Source organism: Alligator mississippiensis, chromosome 2 (assembly GCF_030867095.1).
Source record: "Alligator mississippiensis isolate rAllMis1 chromosome 2, rAllMis1, whole genome shotgun sequence".
Classification (NCBI taxonomy): domain Eukaryota; kingdom Metazoa; phylum Chordata; order Crocodylia; family Alligatoridae; genus Alligator; species Alligator mississippiensis.
In genome coordinates, this window is record NC_081825.1 from 260,357,278 (window position 1) to 260,372,191 (window position 14,914).

The 14,914-nt window shown below is 43.1% G+C and overlaps 1 protein-coding gene across 3 annotated transcripts in view; it reads right to left on the reverse strand.

Moving 5' to 3' along the window:
- Positions 1 to 2,152: 2,152 nt before the first annotated feature.
- ENTPD5 (ectonucleoside triphosphate diphosphohydrolase 5 (inactive)) overlaps positions 2,153 to 14,914 on the reverse strand; it is a 30,838-nt gene continuing 18,076 nt past the window's right edge. Inside the window, exons 6-14 of one of the 3 annotated variants that reach the window (XM_059723073.1) lie at positions 14,665 to 14,700; positions 13,583 to 13,671; positions 11,726 to 11,805; positions 10,794 to 10,855; positions 10,277 to 10,375; positions 9,144 to 9,284; positions 8,879 to 8,935; positions 7,241 to 7,356; positions 2,153 to 2,341 (exon numbers count right to left, since the gene is read on the reverse strand). In XM_059723073.1, the coding sequence (XP_059579056.1) occupies positions 2,255 to 2,341; positions 7,241 to 7,356; positions 8,879 to 8,935; positions 9,144 to 9,284; positions 10,277 to 10,375; positions 10,794 to 10,855; positions 11,726 to 11,805; positions 13,583 to 13,671; positions 14,665 to 14,700 (767 nt within the window). In that variant the 3' untranslated portion in view covers positions 2,153 to 2,254. Of the gene's footprint in view, positions 2,342 to 3,913; positions 5,162 to 7,240; positions 7,357 to 8,878; positions 8,936 to 9,143; positions 9,285 to 10,276; positions 10,379 to 10,793; positions 10,856 to 11,725; positions 11,806 to 13,582; positions 13,672 to 14,664; positions 14,701 to 14,914 lie in introns of those variants that run through there. The other 2 variants (XM_019488716.2, XM_059723074.1) reach the window with 2 other exon arrangements.

Sequence of the window (14,914 nt, forward strand, 5' to 3'; positions counted from 1 at the left end):
GCATTAAACATTACGGTGATAAGTGACGTGAGTGCTGCCAGATGGCAGCATTTATAGCTTTACTATTATGTACAATTAACCAGGATCAGGAATTAGCATTACATAAAGGGACATGTAAATTTTGCCTACAAGTAAAGACTTTCTCTTAGGCTCTTGTCACTTCTGTTAGAAAATCAGATTCTGTTAATGACTAGCTAAAAGACTGTTTGTCAGTTATCTCCTCTTTCTCTTCCACAGTGATGCAGGTAGGACCCTTCTCTAACAAAGCAGTTTCATGCTTATTGTTGAACACACAAATAATCTCATTGCTCTGGGACAGGTGAGGGAATATGGAAAAGCAAGCCACGTCCCCAACCCACCACTGGGGTAAGGAAAATGGAAAGCCTGGGGACCTGATACTGCTGTCCTCATGCAGAAAGAACTGCTCCAGAGAGCTGCGTATGCAAAGATTTCAGGACTGGGCTCCTAGCTTGAAGCAGCAGATACGCTTCAGTTAGTAAATTGTGCAAACTGATAAATCAAGGCCCTGAGCATCCCAGCTTTGGTACAGGGAAAAGTGTTTCCCCCTGGGGGCTGTAGTACCCAGGTGTGATGCTAAGAACAGAAAGAATTCACTAATTCTGAATTGTATCCATGTTATTCCCTAGCCTCTTACTCATTTCAACCAAAACCAAGCTTTACATCCCTTCAGGGTAGGTCTTCGATTGTCCCTTCTTTTTTTGTTTGCATCATCTATCCCCTCCATTTGTAGAGGCAACTGATCTTATCTCTGGTTGCTGGTTCCTTGCATCACCGCAGTGGCTCCGAATAGGGGATGGCTAAATCAGCTAGTTCTCAGATGCTATCTACGTGGACCATTCGCTCTTTCATCCTGGAACTAGTATGTTTGTGCTGAACAAGGCAAGGTATTTTATCATCATGGTATTACCAGGAGCTGATCGAGCCAGAGAGCTAAGATTCCACTACACTCGTGTCTCCATAGAACCACTTTTCTAAGCCATCTGATGGGGACCATTTTTGGTTTAATATTTAACCTGTGTTTACTCCTATAGTCTCTTTCATGTTAAGCGTTAAGACTGCCCTTTGATAAACAAATTATTAGATCAATGGCCTAATGCAGTGCTGGCTTGGGGAAGAAATGGGGTCCTGTTTCTACAGACCAGCTGTATAAGTCATTAAAAACAACCCCTAATGCAGGGAGCCTGGAATAGCTGTATAAAATGGGAGCTGTATGTTCCACCTACACTCTCCCCACTTCCCTGGCTGGCTTAGACTTGTGTGCTATGGGCCCAATTCTGTTGCATTAAGCCACTGGGAGCAGGAGTTCTAGTGCTGTGGTTCTAAGGATTAAGGCACAACTAAAGAGGAGTGAACGGATCTGTCAGATTCTGAGCTGAAGAACAGGAACCAAATTGACTCCTCTCTCTTGCCCTGGCCCATGGTTTATGTCCCTGTTCCCCTGTACTTCAGCATCTGCTTCTATTTTACCATAGCTCCTTAACCACCAACCTTTGAACAAAGAACTGGAGTCTGGTTTCATGCTGTTCTTAGCATTGCACTGATCAAAGGGAAGAGCAGGAAAGAAGGATCCTGGCTGCCAACCCCAGGAGAGCCAATGGCTGTCAGCTTCAGCCAAAGGCCTTCCCAAGAAATACTTGCAGCTATTACGCCCCTCCTGCCCCCCACTCCCCAAACTGGCAAGTCCTGAAAGGCTGAAGCCCTTCCAGGATTAGCTAGTGTGTCTCCCTGTGATTAAGTACCTTGAACAAGGAGGGTTACACCAACAAGGAGAACTTGCTCTGCTATGAATGCCTATGGTGTTTTTTTTAATTCCCTGGGGCCAAGCTTCAGTTTCATATATTAAAAAAAAGTCACAGGTCAAAGTTCTGTAGCCTGCAGAGCATGATGACACTGAACAGCTGGTAACAGGCTGTGTGCGCAGATGCATTAGTTGAAGCTGCCTCTCAGCTCCTTGTCTTTGATCAGGCTACTCAGCTGGAGTTGAGGTCCTCTGGCTCTGGGGGGGGCAGCTTCTGCATCTATTTAGGCATTCACATTACTTATAAACTGTACTGGAGCAGCTCCCACTTCACGAGAACCTAGCAGACAGCAGCCAGAAACTGCCTTTGGGAAACTGATTCCGTGACTTTGGTCCATGTTTTGCTGCAGGATTGACTCCAGCTGTGCAGTGCATATTGAGATTTGAACTTAATTTGCCTCCTTCTGGAAAGGTCAGTGTCCACAGGGGTGCACTTCAATGGGTGAGCCCCAAAGACTGCAGCAGATGAAATGTAGCACCCAGGGCCCAGCTTGTCTCTATGTTGTTCACTTTCTTTGTTAACTATGAAGAAAGAGAAAGCAGTCAGTTTCAGCACATCTCCCAGACCTACACTGTTGCCACAAACTTAAAAGAACTGCAGTTACTGCTTTGCAAATGGAAGCATGAAGGGTACTGGCTGGAAGCACTAGTTCCAACTGCACATGGCCAAGTGTGTTAGGGAATCAGGAAGCTTTAAAAAAGAACGAGGGGTAACACTGATATCTCTCCTTTTAAGACCAGTTACCTTGCAGCTACTTTGTGTGGGGGTGGGGTGTTGCCTGCCTGGGCTGGACTTCTCCTTTATTGGCTACTGTACTCATCTGTGGAAAAATCAGGACTATTGTTCCTTTCAGCTTGTCATTTTCTCCACCAAATGCCACTTTTCACCACCCACCTCCTCTTTGCCCGCTGCCTTTCAGGTCCTGCTTGTCACTGACAATTTGACAGGAATGAAAAATTAAGAATCAGATTATGGGAGAAAAAAGAAGGCAAATACAGCAAGGGGATGAATGTGTCCACCTTGCCCTTCATGGTAGGAAATACTCCCTAGCTCTAGGGTGTCTTTACATGGACTGGCCTAAAAACTTTACTTGCTAGCATCTTCTTAGATGTTCTCTACCTGAGATCTGTCCAGTTGCACAACTATGCACTGTCAACATCTGACCATAAGAACTTTTCTCAACAAATACACAAAAAATGGGATAAAATCTAAATGTTTATTATTTTCTTCCTTCCTGTTGTGTGACTGGTTAGAAGAATGATCCCTGTGTTGGCCTTCCTGAGGAACTGCATTAACCCTGAGAATGTTTAGGATCAAGCTGTTCTCCACAAAGAAACCCCACAGCACCAGGGAGGGCTGGGATCACATATCTGGATAGGAGCACATATGAAGGAAATAATGGTTATTTGTCCAAGAGTAACTGCAGTTTTTCAAGTTGTTGAAGTCCTCCCAGATCTCACTACATGTTCCTGTGCCTTGTGTGTAGCTGGAATCTTGTCTGAGCAGTCCTGTCCACTTGGGCTGTAAATGTGTCCCATGTCTGCTTGTTCCCATGTAAGGGCATAAAGGTTGCTATCCTTCCTTAATTCTTTCACAACTTTAAGCCTGGGGCTGCTGAGCAGTCTAAGGAGTAGGAACAGAAAATGGAATCTCCACTGATAACCTCTTAAAGAACCAGTTTTTGCAAATCTCATAGTAGGTGACAGGTGCTCACCATCTTGAGATGGTCAGGGAGGAGTACCAGCTGCATCTGACAAGCAGAGACTGGGCTACCACTCTCCCAGATCTGACACTGCATCTAGCAGCCAAACCCAGTGCATGATGCTTTACAAACAAGAGCAGATTGCTCCGCACTAGCTATGTCAAGTTTTGGTATTGGTATGTTTTAGAAGCAGGCCAAAAATCATGGTTGGGCTCTAGTGGACCAATTCTTAAAGGTCTGAGACATGGGGACATCAATCAGTGGATTGTGCAGTAAGATACACTGTTACTGGTTTTGACAGACTCCGAGATGAAATTCTCTAGCCCATAGAGTAGCCAGTATTAACCATAATTAGATGATGCAACAGTACAAAAGTTTTGGTCAAGTCATGCAAAATCAAAGCATTTGGATATATTTTCTCCCCATTTGTGGTATGCAGTTTTGGAAACAACAGCGAGGTACATTCATTGAATGTTTTAGGTAGAACTCAGAAGCCACCATGGGAATGAATTCTGCATTAGGTCTCAATGTTACCCTGTCCCTGTGAAATGAGGTATAACGGGCTCTGCCATGAATGCTGGAAGCTCATTCATTCTTCTGCTGGGCAGGATGGCCACCAGAAAGACTATTTTATTTGGAAGGTGAGATGTTGGACGAAACACTGAGAGCTCCGTAAGTTTCAAAGGACAACACTGAGATGCCAGGGCTGAGTACTAGGGATTCAAGTAGACAAGGTTCCTTGGGTGAATTTGATATCTTTCATTAGACCAACTCAAATGGTTGGAGAATAGTTATTAAGCAAGCTTTCGGGTTCAAAAACCCTACACCCCAAAGAATCTTAAATAGTATTATGGAAGAGAGGACTGAGAACAAATGTTTTGGTAGGAACCACTTTTTTGTGGATAGTATTGCTGCCAGGTGGACCCGAGATGAGTTAAAGGAAAATCTAAAGTATCTCAATTGCAGCAAAAGCCCTAGAGTCTTTGGTATCTCTGCCAGGTCTAAGCCATATTGAGCCACCCTCATTTCATTTAGATGGAATTCTGCTCTGTGCTAGGATGTCCAGAACTTTCTACAGATCATGGGGAAGTAGGGCTGAAGGGGACCTCACAAAGTCATATAGTGCACCTCCCTGCTCAAGGCAGGATTGTCTCTGTTTAAACCATCCCAAGCAAGTCTATGTCCATTCCCTTTCAAGCACGGAAGGCATCAAATGCAGCAGCCTCAGAGCTGAGTGGAATACTTGATCCTGATCTTTCAGCAAGAGGTCTGGTTGGTCCAGAAGCCAGATCAATGGATGCACAGCTATCTGTAACAGGTTTGCAGCCATAACTGCTGTGGATGAACATGGCCTGATCTGCGATACTGGTACTGATTTGGCCTTACAATGAAGCTCTAATACTTTCTGTGGGCTGGGAAGTAGTATATATCCAGTAAATCAAAAGCCAAAAAGCAATCCTAGGCTGGAGACCTGGAAAGGAGCAGGCAAGCATTTTCATTACATTGTTGCATGTTCAACAAATGTTCAGCCTCAAGCCTAGGACTGGATAAGACCTCCTTTCTCCTTTGGAGTAAGGAAACAATCAGACGTACAAGCCTCTGTTCCATTGTCTTCTTATGGAACCTCCTCTGTATGGCTCTAGGAGGAAATAATGAGGCCATTTTGTATAAAAGGCTCATGGCAAATCTCAAAGAATGAAAAACATTAAACATCATATGCATAGTATTTTAAATATGAAACTATTGTCTAAATGTTTATGGTTTCATCTATCCTCATGAACAAGTCCTGATTCCTGATAAACTTTCCCTAGTTCAGATCTGCAGGTTCTGGCCAATGGTGCTAATGGTGATTGAGATTCCCTCATGTCTCTTGATTTTCACGGGCAGGATAAAAGGGAATGACAGATCAAGCACTTGCTTGTTCTGTCTTGCAGGTGGACACATACATCCACTGTGTCCATCAACTAAGGGCATGACAGACAGGGTTTAAGCCCATTGGCCTTAGATTCTACCATGGTGGGGGGGGAGTGTGAAGTACTCTACATCATTTGTGATCTTTTTTAAATGTGCTATTTTAGATTAAGGTAGTTCTTCAGAGATAGTAGGAACATTGACTGAAGAGGGCTCAGGAATAAGTTGCAGGTTAGACTGTCTCCAGGCTTCCTTCTGGTTACTATAGGTAGTAAGAGGGAACTGTGGGAGGACTATAATTACCCCACCATTTCTGCCTTTGCCAGGATGCACAAGGAAGTATAGGTGCATGCATGGCTGATGGGACACTGCTGTCTCGAACAGATTCTGAGTTTGCTAATGAGGTACACGCACGCTGACAGTAGGATCCAGTGGGATGACCGTGGGAGGAGACAGGGAGTATATATTGGCTGCTGTCAAACTTCTCTTCCTCTCCTAATGCTTTGCCCATGAAAAATACTGATCTACTCCAAGCCTGTCTTCAGGTGCTTCCATATCAAGGATCTATCCACATCTTATTTCCTACTGCACCCTTTTGACTTGGATACTTTCTTCCCCATTCTCCGCATATCATTTTCCCCATAAGGACCTCTGTGTGCCCTCCTTCCTCTCACATCTCCCTAAATCCCCCTTTCCTTGCATTCTCTCCAGTTGAGCCACTCCCATCTGGACCAGCAGAATACATGAAGGTGCCCATTGTGAAACAAGCTGGCCTATCTCCTTACTTGAGGTAAACAGTATTTGGCTTATTTTCATCTCCCTACAGCAATCCTTGTCATATCTTCCATTTAAAGAGGTTTCTGGCATACAAACTGTTCTTTATACAGTACTGCACACTCAACTATAACCCTGTATATAATAAATAATGGTAATAAATAACAACTAGTGGATGGTTAGGAATTGGAAGGTAGGGCTTAGGAAGTATTTGGAGACACATGGTCAGAAGAAAGGAACCAGCCACTTGAATGTCATAAGGGAGCCTGCATGTTGCTTGTTCAATGGCAAGAATCAGCAGGTTGGGTGACAGAACTCATGCCAGCTGGGCATTTATTTAACAGGGTAGGAGAAGGGGTTGACAACTGCAAGGTGTACCTTGTTACTTAAGAGGAAAGAGCAATCACCACCGAGTGTCTCTGTGCAAATTACTAAGGATAAGTAAGAGGCAGACAGCCACAGGACATAAGAAGAGTTGTAAACCAGGAACAGCCAAAAGCTTTAGCTCATAAACAGATGTGGTAAACAAGCATTTCCTTCCCTTTTAAGTCTAGGTTAATAACAGTCACTTATATTGTGAGTCTTCCCTCAACTTAGGCAGCCAAAACACTAGGAGGGACAGCTCAGTTTTCCCATGATTGGTTTGTATGTGCTGCAAAGCTAGGTTTTGTTCTAAAACAGCTGTTTCCACTAGATATTCTTTAAATTAGGAATTTTATTTTCAAACGCTTTTGGATTTTCAAAACCTTGCATCACCGGCATTATTATTTTAAACAAAATCTACATTTTGAATCAAGTTTGAGCAGGGAAGGAAATGCTGAACTGGCCCTCTTTATTGCTTGATACTACATCACTGCAGCAAATCACCTAATGGCTACAGTTAATTAATCTCTTGCCAAAGCAGTGACTGTGTAAAGTGCAACCTCTGACTCATCCTAACACTGCACACATGGAATGAAGCAGCAAGCTAATATGCCCTATTCACCAGAGATACAGGGATGCCAATGCTGGGTTCCTGCATTGCTTCTCTCACCTGTAGGAGTGTGTTATCCCCAAATCCAAAGCCTTCTTTGAGTAAAGCAGTGATGTAAGTGAGATCCATACATAGGAAAGGGCTGGCTGATGTGTACATATCCATGTTATCACACACTAGAGGGGGAGAGAGAGAAGGAGGGGCTTAGAAGGATGTTCATTACGAGAATATCCTTAGACTGTACATGCAAAAAAACCCCAGAGAAGCTGAGCAGACGTTCCCTATATAAAGATATTAACAAACTACCAAGACACAGCTTTACTCATCTCTGATAGCAATTTTCAGACAAGTGAAGTCTCAGATTACTATAGCCTAAGAACCATGCATCCTCATGGTGATAATATATTTGTATACACAATCTAATCTCAGCTAGGGTACTATGAGATCTTTTGAAGGGTGCTGTGAGTACTATGAGATAAATTCAGGCTCAAGCTCAGGCTCATCCAAGCCTGGCCACTGCCCAGCCTCTCTGCAAGGAGGTAAGCACTGTAATAAGTGAGTTTTTTTAATGGGGCACTACTCAATTCACAGAAATTATGGCAGAGAACCTTGAGTCAAGTGATGGGTGCCTCAAGTCTCAAAAGGTTGAGAACCACTGGTTTAGATAAACTCTGAGCAGAGACTGTTTGACCCTTGGGCTTATTTCTACAGGCTTTAAGCAGTGTAACCATTTTACACATAAAATTATAGCTTGATTCAATTCCCAAATGAAATAAATGGAAAGCTTTATGCTAACTTGAGTGAGTGCTAGATCAGGCCTTGAGAGCTAAAATCTAAACATCTAGAGCAAACAAAAGTAAAAATTGCTAAGGGAGTTAAGAGCTTAACTTCTATATCTAAAGCATATAGGTCACCCAGGAACCTATATTTAACTAATGGGGCTCTTGCATCAATTATGGGATTTTTTTTGAGGGGTGGAAATTGGGGTTGGGTTTTTTTAAGAAGTTCACCCCAGGCCCATATAACTTAGACTCTCCTGGTGAAAAACAGGGAGTTCTCAATATTCAGGTCTTGGATTTCACTCGTTAGGCTGATGTTTTAGCTATCAGGAATGCCCTATTCAGTGTTGGATGACCGTATGAAAAGCAACCTCATAACAACCTAAATAGGGCTTCATTAGTTTTGAAAACACCAAGATCAACAGTCTACAACTGGTGGTGGTTCATGAACAACTAACACAAGCCAATAAGAGAGTGAAAACCAGAGGAGGTAGCCAGGCTAACTTTTAGAAATTGCAAAGACACTCCAGGTGGTTTAGGGAGTTAAAAAAAAAGAATAGTAAAACTAGAAAAAAACAAGAGCCACTGGTCTGCTGGACTCAAGAGACCTGGAATCTAGAAGAAAAACTTGATTTTAGGATAGATCAACTTTCTTCTCCACTGACCTTCATGAACAACACCCCCCCCCCCCACTCCCAAACTGATGTGTGAGGCCACTAACTCTTTACTTCGTATTCTTTGATACTGTTTCCACTATAAAAATGAAAGAATCTGTTAAACAATGGAGAGGAACAGGTTTGACCACTAAACTCGTTTTATATATTTTAAAATCAAATATATGATATGTATCATGCATAAATACTATATATATTTTATCATCTCCCCTCCTCTACCTTGCAGGTCTCACAATGTTACTTACCTTCTTTAGCTTTTCTTTCAAAATCCCTTACTTCTAGAACTCCTCCTTTTTCATAATCTGAAAAGAAAGAAATGAGAAAGTGTCATCATCACAAGCCTGAGAAATTTCTGTTCAAGTGAGAGCTTAGCCCAGCACTGAGGCAAGGGATGGATCCTGTGCAGAGAATAGGCAGAAGTTCAAGTACAATTCAAATGCACAGAGCAGAGTACAAGATAGTGAAAGCTTCATTTACTGAACAAGGACAAACTGCATGGAGCTGACTTACCTATCATGTTGGTGTCAGCAGCTCGATCATAGTAATATGAGAAGGCATAGAAGGAACTCCTGCGAATCTCATCTGGCTGGTGTAGTTTTCCTTGTACGACCTTCACCACTTCTGCATAGCAAGGCTCAAATCCAGTTTCCCCTGCCAGAGCAAAAACACACAGGGATGAAGGTAGATCGGGTCTGGAGGAACCAGTAACAACAGGATGAGAAGGGACAGCAAGAACAAAAAAACTAAGGGAGAAATTAAGGAGGAAGGCACAACCCATAAAGGTGAGGAGGCAGCACAAAGTGCAAAGGGGTGAAGAGTTTAGATATTCTTCCCAAAAGAAAGTTCTCTTCCATAACATCCCAGCAACTCTCTTCACTCTATTCCAGCCTTGCACATGGACACAGTCAGGACCTGCCCACCCTAGTGCCTGGTCCTGTTAGTACAGCACTTACATGCAGAGCTATGTGTGGATCCCTCAGAGATCATATTGCAGAGGCTTCCATGGTGTGAGGGAAGCTCCCATTGTCAGACTTTGCCATCAGGGACCCCATGTTGTACAGAGCCACTGTTATTAGAAGGCTTAAAGTTTCCTTTCCTTCCCCATGCATTATCACTTCAGGGGTCCTGTTCCAATGACATAACCCCAAACTTTGCCCTCAGGGTCTCCATAGTAGCATATACCAGTACCAGTCATCAGTATCAATACTCCTATATTCTCCTACTTTAATCACCTGATGGTAACAGTTTCATCTACTAGGTATCCTAGTCACAGACAGGAGTACCAACAGTCTTCCAACTGCAAGAGGCTTTCACCCACTGAATATGATACAACAGAGATGACATCACCTCAGTAAGGTCAGTTCTACCCGTGAGTTTTATGAGCTCAGTGCCCATAACACTGCAATGGGATAAGTAGCTCCAAAGCTTCCCCTGCTAAAGGGATCTAAAGCATTTTGCACTGTTAAATGACAACTCCTACAGGGCCAGGTGGCCTCATCATTTCCCTAAAGCCTTGAGAGACATCTTGCAAAAGAACGTGACAACAGAAAGAGTGCTGACTAAGAAAAACCTTATCTCCAGGGTTTGAGACTTATCTTGGCACCCAAATCATTGTCTAACAGAAGCAAGTTGCCTCAACTTACCTTCTCTGTTGCCACCATACTGATATTTCACTCCCCCAAAATGCCATTCTGCTTCTAGCTGCTTTGGCAAACAGGAGCTTCGCAACATCTGCCCATCCACTGCTGGAATGAAACCACAGAGGGAAGTCAAGAAGGGCAAGGAACACCCCACACACGTACCCCACCCCATAATCTGTGAGCAGCATTCCAGATGAAGGACAGAAAAACCCAGTCCCTTATGATTGATCCAATGGGAATTATAGATTAGGAAATCCAAGTCACTACATGCTGCATAAACTGATTTGACATTAAGAGGAAATCTCATCTTTAGAATAAGTTCCATCCTGCAGGATACTCTGCAGTTGGGCTTGTCATCTGATAGTGAAAAATATATTTGTGGATAGGTCCATCAACCCAAAGATATAGAGAAAAGGGAGAGATCAAGGTGGAGGGGAGACATGAGAAAGGAGAAGCAGCTACAAGATTAACTCCACCTCTCTCTTCAAGTATCCAACCTGGCTATTTCACCTTAACATACCTTTTATTTCCAAGGCTCCAAGCGTTGCTAGTCTGGCAGCCTTCAGTCCAAAACCCAAATAACTGCAAACAACAAAACAACAATAACACTGCAGTTTTGTCCTGGCTCATCTGACATGCTTCACCCACAGCCAGTCCCAAACCTAAGCATGTGCAAACTAGGTTCCCTTTCTGTGCCTCCAATCCCACCTCCCCCCACAACATTTTAGAGCTTCTGTCTGGTAAAAGAAGAAATCCAAGTGCCAAGAGAATAATGCAAAAACAGGTGTACAAGGAGCCTGAATCTAGTTCCTTGGGTAAAAAAGAAGCAGCTGTTAAATAACTCAAAAAAGAAATTACATTAATTTCTGAGATGCAAAATAGCAAAGACTGTGCAGAAGCACTGCGTAGAAAGGGGGATTAATATAAATATGTTTTTTCAAAAGAATGTTTTTTCCTCATCTTTTCTACAGTGCTCATCAATACTGTATGCATGATACACAAACATCTTTCTTTTCACAGCACCTCTTGGGAATGAGAATGTATTATTATCCCATTTTACACAGAGGGAACTCAAGGACTCAGTGTTGGGAATTACGATGCAACAGAACCTGGTTAATACAGTCACACTGACCGCAAGGTACAATATGATGAATAAAGAGGGTAGGAGTGAAATACTTTTGGTAAAGGAGCATAAAACAAAAGGAAGGCCAGCCACAGGCATCTACTATAGGTAAGGGAACAGGATAAAAAATAATTATTAAAATACTGCCTTAGTGGTCAATGGCGAGGCGTGACGCAGCTGCTGTTCACTCTGTCTAGAAGGGAACAACAGAAACAGCCTCAACCATGAGTGCCAAAAGCGAGAAGAATCCTGGCAGCATTTCAGTACAAAGAGACAGTGAGTTTAAGAACTGATTTCCCCAGGGGAGATGGCAGCAGCTTGCTCCTCACCTATGGGTGTAGAGCTTGTATGTGCTATTGAACATTTCAAACGAGGAAAGAAAATCCACAGGGGTTTGCTCCAAGGTTTCCTAAAATGAAGTAAATGGAAACATTTTTTTAAATCTCCGACTCACAAAAACATCTGATTTTAATCATTACACACAGAGAATTTTTACTTTCCTTATAGTCTTTTATATAGTGCTCATCACTACAGCATGCATGCTTCACAAACACACATATTTATTTTCACAGTGTCCCTCGGGAACGAGGACCTAGTATTATTCCACTTTACATAGAGGGAACCGAAGGACTGAAAATGAAATCCAAAAGCATTAGCTAATTTGGGGGATCTAATTTCAGATGACAGTTTATGATGTAGCACTGCACACATTCAGAGCACTGCTCCCATTGATTTCAGTTGCAGCTGTAAGCATTCTACACTTCAGCATATCATGCCAAAGTCTCAAGTTATGGACAAATTAAAAGTACATAATTTGTGACCAGGGTGAAAAGTTTGATCTAGATGACCTGCCACATACTGCAAGGAACTCTGTGGCAGAGCCAAGGAGAGAATCCAATTCTCCACAGCTGTGTTCAGTTGTGAGCTACCCAATCATCCTTTTCTTCCACTAGTGGTGGGTTTTTGGAGGGCTCCGTCTCTCTCTCAAAATTGTGACCTTTTATTAGCGGGGATTTTTGTCTCCAAAAAATGAGTTTTGTGCTTAGCACTCTAAGGCTGACCAGTAACCACTAGAACTAGGCAGAATGTACGTGCAGGAAATGTGGACATTTCCTCCATATCGCTTGGCTAATGCAAATCAGTCCTGATCTGCAAAAAGCCCTTTCAGTTCTTCATGAAGCCCTTTCAGTTCTGGACTCCTTTTCTCAAAAAGTTCCAATGAAATACCTCAATGAGCCCTGCAGTCCCTCCGAGCCCCTTCATATTTCTGTCTCTGAACTAAAATCCCCTGGTTTGTAACAACCACTGCTGTTCTAGTCCTGGGCCCCACTTAAGCTGGTATTACCCTACAAAGAGAGCATGGGCCTGTTACACCCGAGTCTCTGTTAAGCAAGATAAACTTCTGTATCATGTTTCGACAGAACACCATTGTGCAGGACTGAAACATATTGATATGAAATAATGTTACTTTACAGGGAACAAATACTATTAGGGAAATTTGTGTGTCCTAGAAGCCAGGCTCGTTTGGGCATGGGAACCTTTAGAAAAGATTGGATAGGTAGAAACCCTAGCTCTTGTGCATTTTTGAACACATGACTATGCCTAAAACACTACAGCTGATGTTAACAATTGATAAAGCACTATTCTACTACTGAGCACCCAGATGACTTCTGTAGGGAAAACACAAGCTTGGGTTAGGGTTAAATTGTTCCCAAAGAGTTTAGATAAAGAACTTCTTACAAGCTTGAACTGGTGTGGACTGTCTCTCTAGACACAAAAAAGAGGTGAAGGGATAGAGTGTGGCTTAACAGAGATAGCCTGGTTATGCTGTATAAAGGGCATTCTCTCCTGTCCTTGAGGGAAGGACACAGACTTGACTCTGAGTTCCTGATGACATGCAAAAAGCCTCCTCAGGAACCTTAGGCATTTGTAAGGTTTGAGGTCTAGCCAGCACTGAGAGGCTCTTCTAGCCTGGGCCTAGATGACACAAGCTGCTTTCCTTTGTTTTCATCCATTTTGTTTTTCTCTTCTTCTTCAACAGGATCTTCTGTTTACAAGCTGTTATTATCTGACTGTCAGTATGAAGGAGAGCAGGTGCTGGTGCTGACAAAGCAAGCCCTCAGAATACCTGGGCACCAAGGCCCACTGTTATGATGTTACTGCACACATTTGTGTCCATTGCTCACCTCAAAGCGTGGCAGGAATGTGATTTGAGTTGAGGCTCCTCCCAGGTCCAGAGTCCCAACTGTCTGCTGGTTCTGGCCATATAGCTGCCCTGTGGAAAATAACAGACTAGCCCACTATATCACATTGCAAAATTGGAGACTGCTGTTTCATGGAGACTGTCATGTTTTCAGTCGTTCACACCTCCAGGGGAAGGCTGATTTGGCCTTACAGGTTCGATAGCCAGAGATAGACACAGTGAAGATGGAAATCACAATGTAAACTTTGTCTCAGTAATATACTGGGGTGATATCTGGACAACAGCAGAAATGGAAAGGATGGCCTTTTCCTTCCCCCCTCTTACATGCACACATACTTGATTCCAACTTCATTTCCATAGAGATGAAGGGGTACATCTCTACATATCCAACACACTGTGTGGAGGTAAAATCTAGCAGGCTACAGAAGAGGATATGTACAATCCCAGGATTTAGCTAATTCTTGGAGAACAAAAGGACGGAGGGGCAAACACTCTGAGCTCCAGCTCCAACTTCTGCTATTTCCTTTCAGATAGGCACAGCCTCATCTTCCAGTAACTCAAATGTTTCCTGGACATCGCCTCTTTTCTCTGTTACCAGATTGCATTCTCGGAACTTATTTTGGGCTAACTCTTATCCTGCCTGGCAAGGTTTAGGTACTAACAATTCCCCCATTACTCTACTTCTGCTGTTCAATTCCCAATGGGTTTTAAACCATTTTACAACCCTTTTCTCCCTCTTTCAAAAAGACTGTCACAAGCATTCCCCAGTTACAAGGCTTGGGATATCTGTGCTAGATCTAGCTGTTTGGACAGCTGTGCCTAGCTAGTACAGCCCTGGGCAGGGTCTCAGAGCCCTTCAGCCCAGCATTCCTTCTTCCTATTAAAGAAGCAGTGCTCCAAGCAGGATTTTGCCATTTTCGGCACAAAAAAATTCCATGATTTTAGCTCTGCTTCCACAATGGAGAGGGGAGAGAGAATAAGCCAGCTAAGGCAGTGAGGGACAGAGACTGAATCCTTTCTGTGGACGTGATTCAGTTCAGGGCAAAATCATCCAGAGTTAATTACCTGTCAGAAAATTCACAGTGATCCAGGCTAAAATTCCTACAAAAAAGGGGGAAAAAAAAAGAATCACTTAAACTGCTATTTGCCACCCCTTCATCCCCTTTGGACAGGTCTGTCAGGATTTGTATAGCATTGGGTGCTTGTCAGATAAACAGGTGCCTGCCCCAAACATCTCAGCCTATTTAAACTTACCACAGAATGACACATGTAAAAGATGAGACTCACATGAGGAGACAGTGAGGAGCGGTTTATT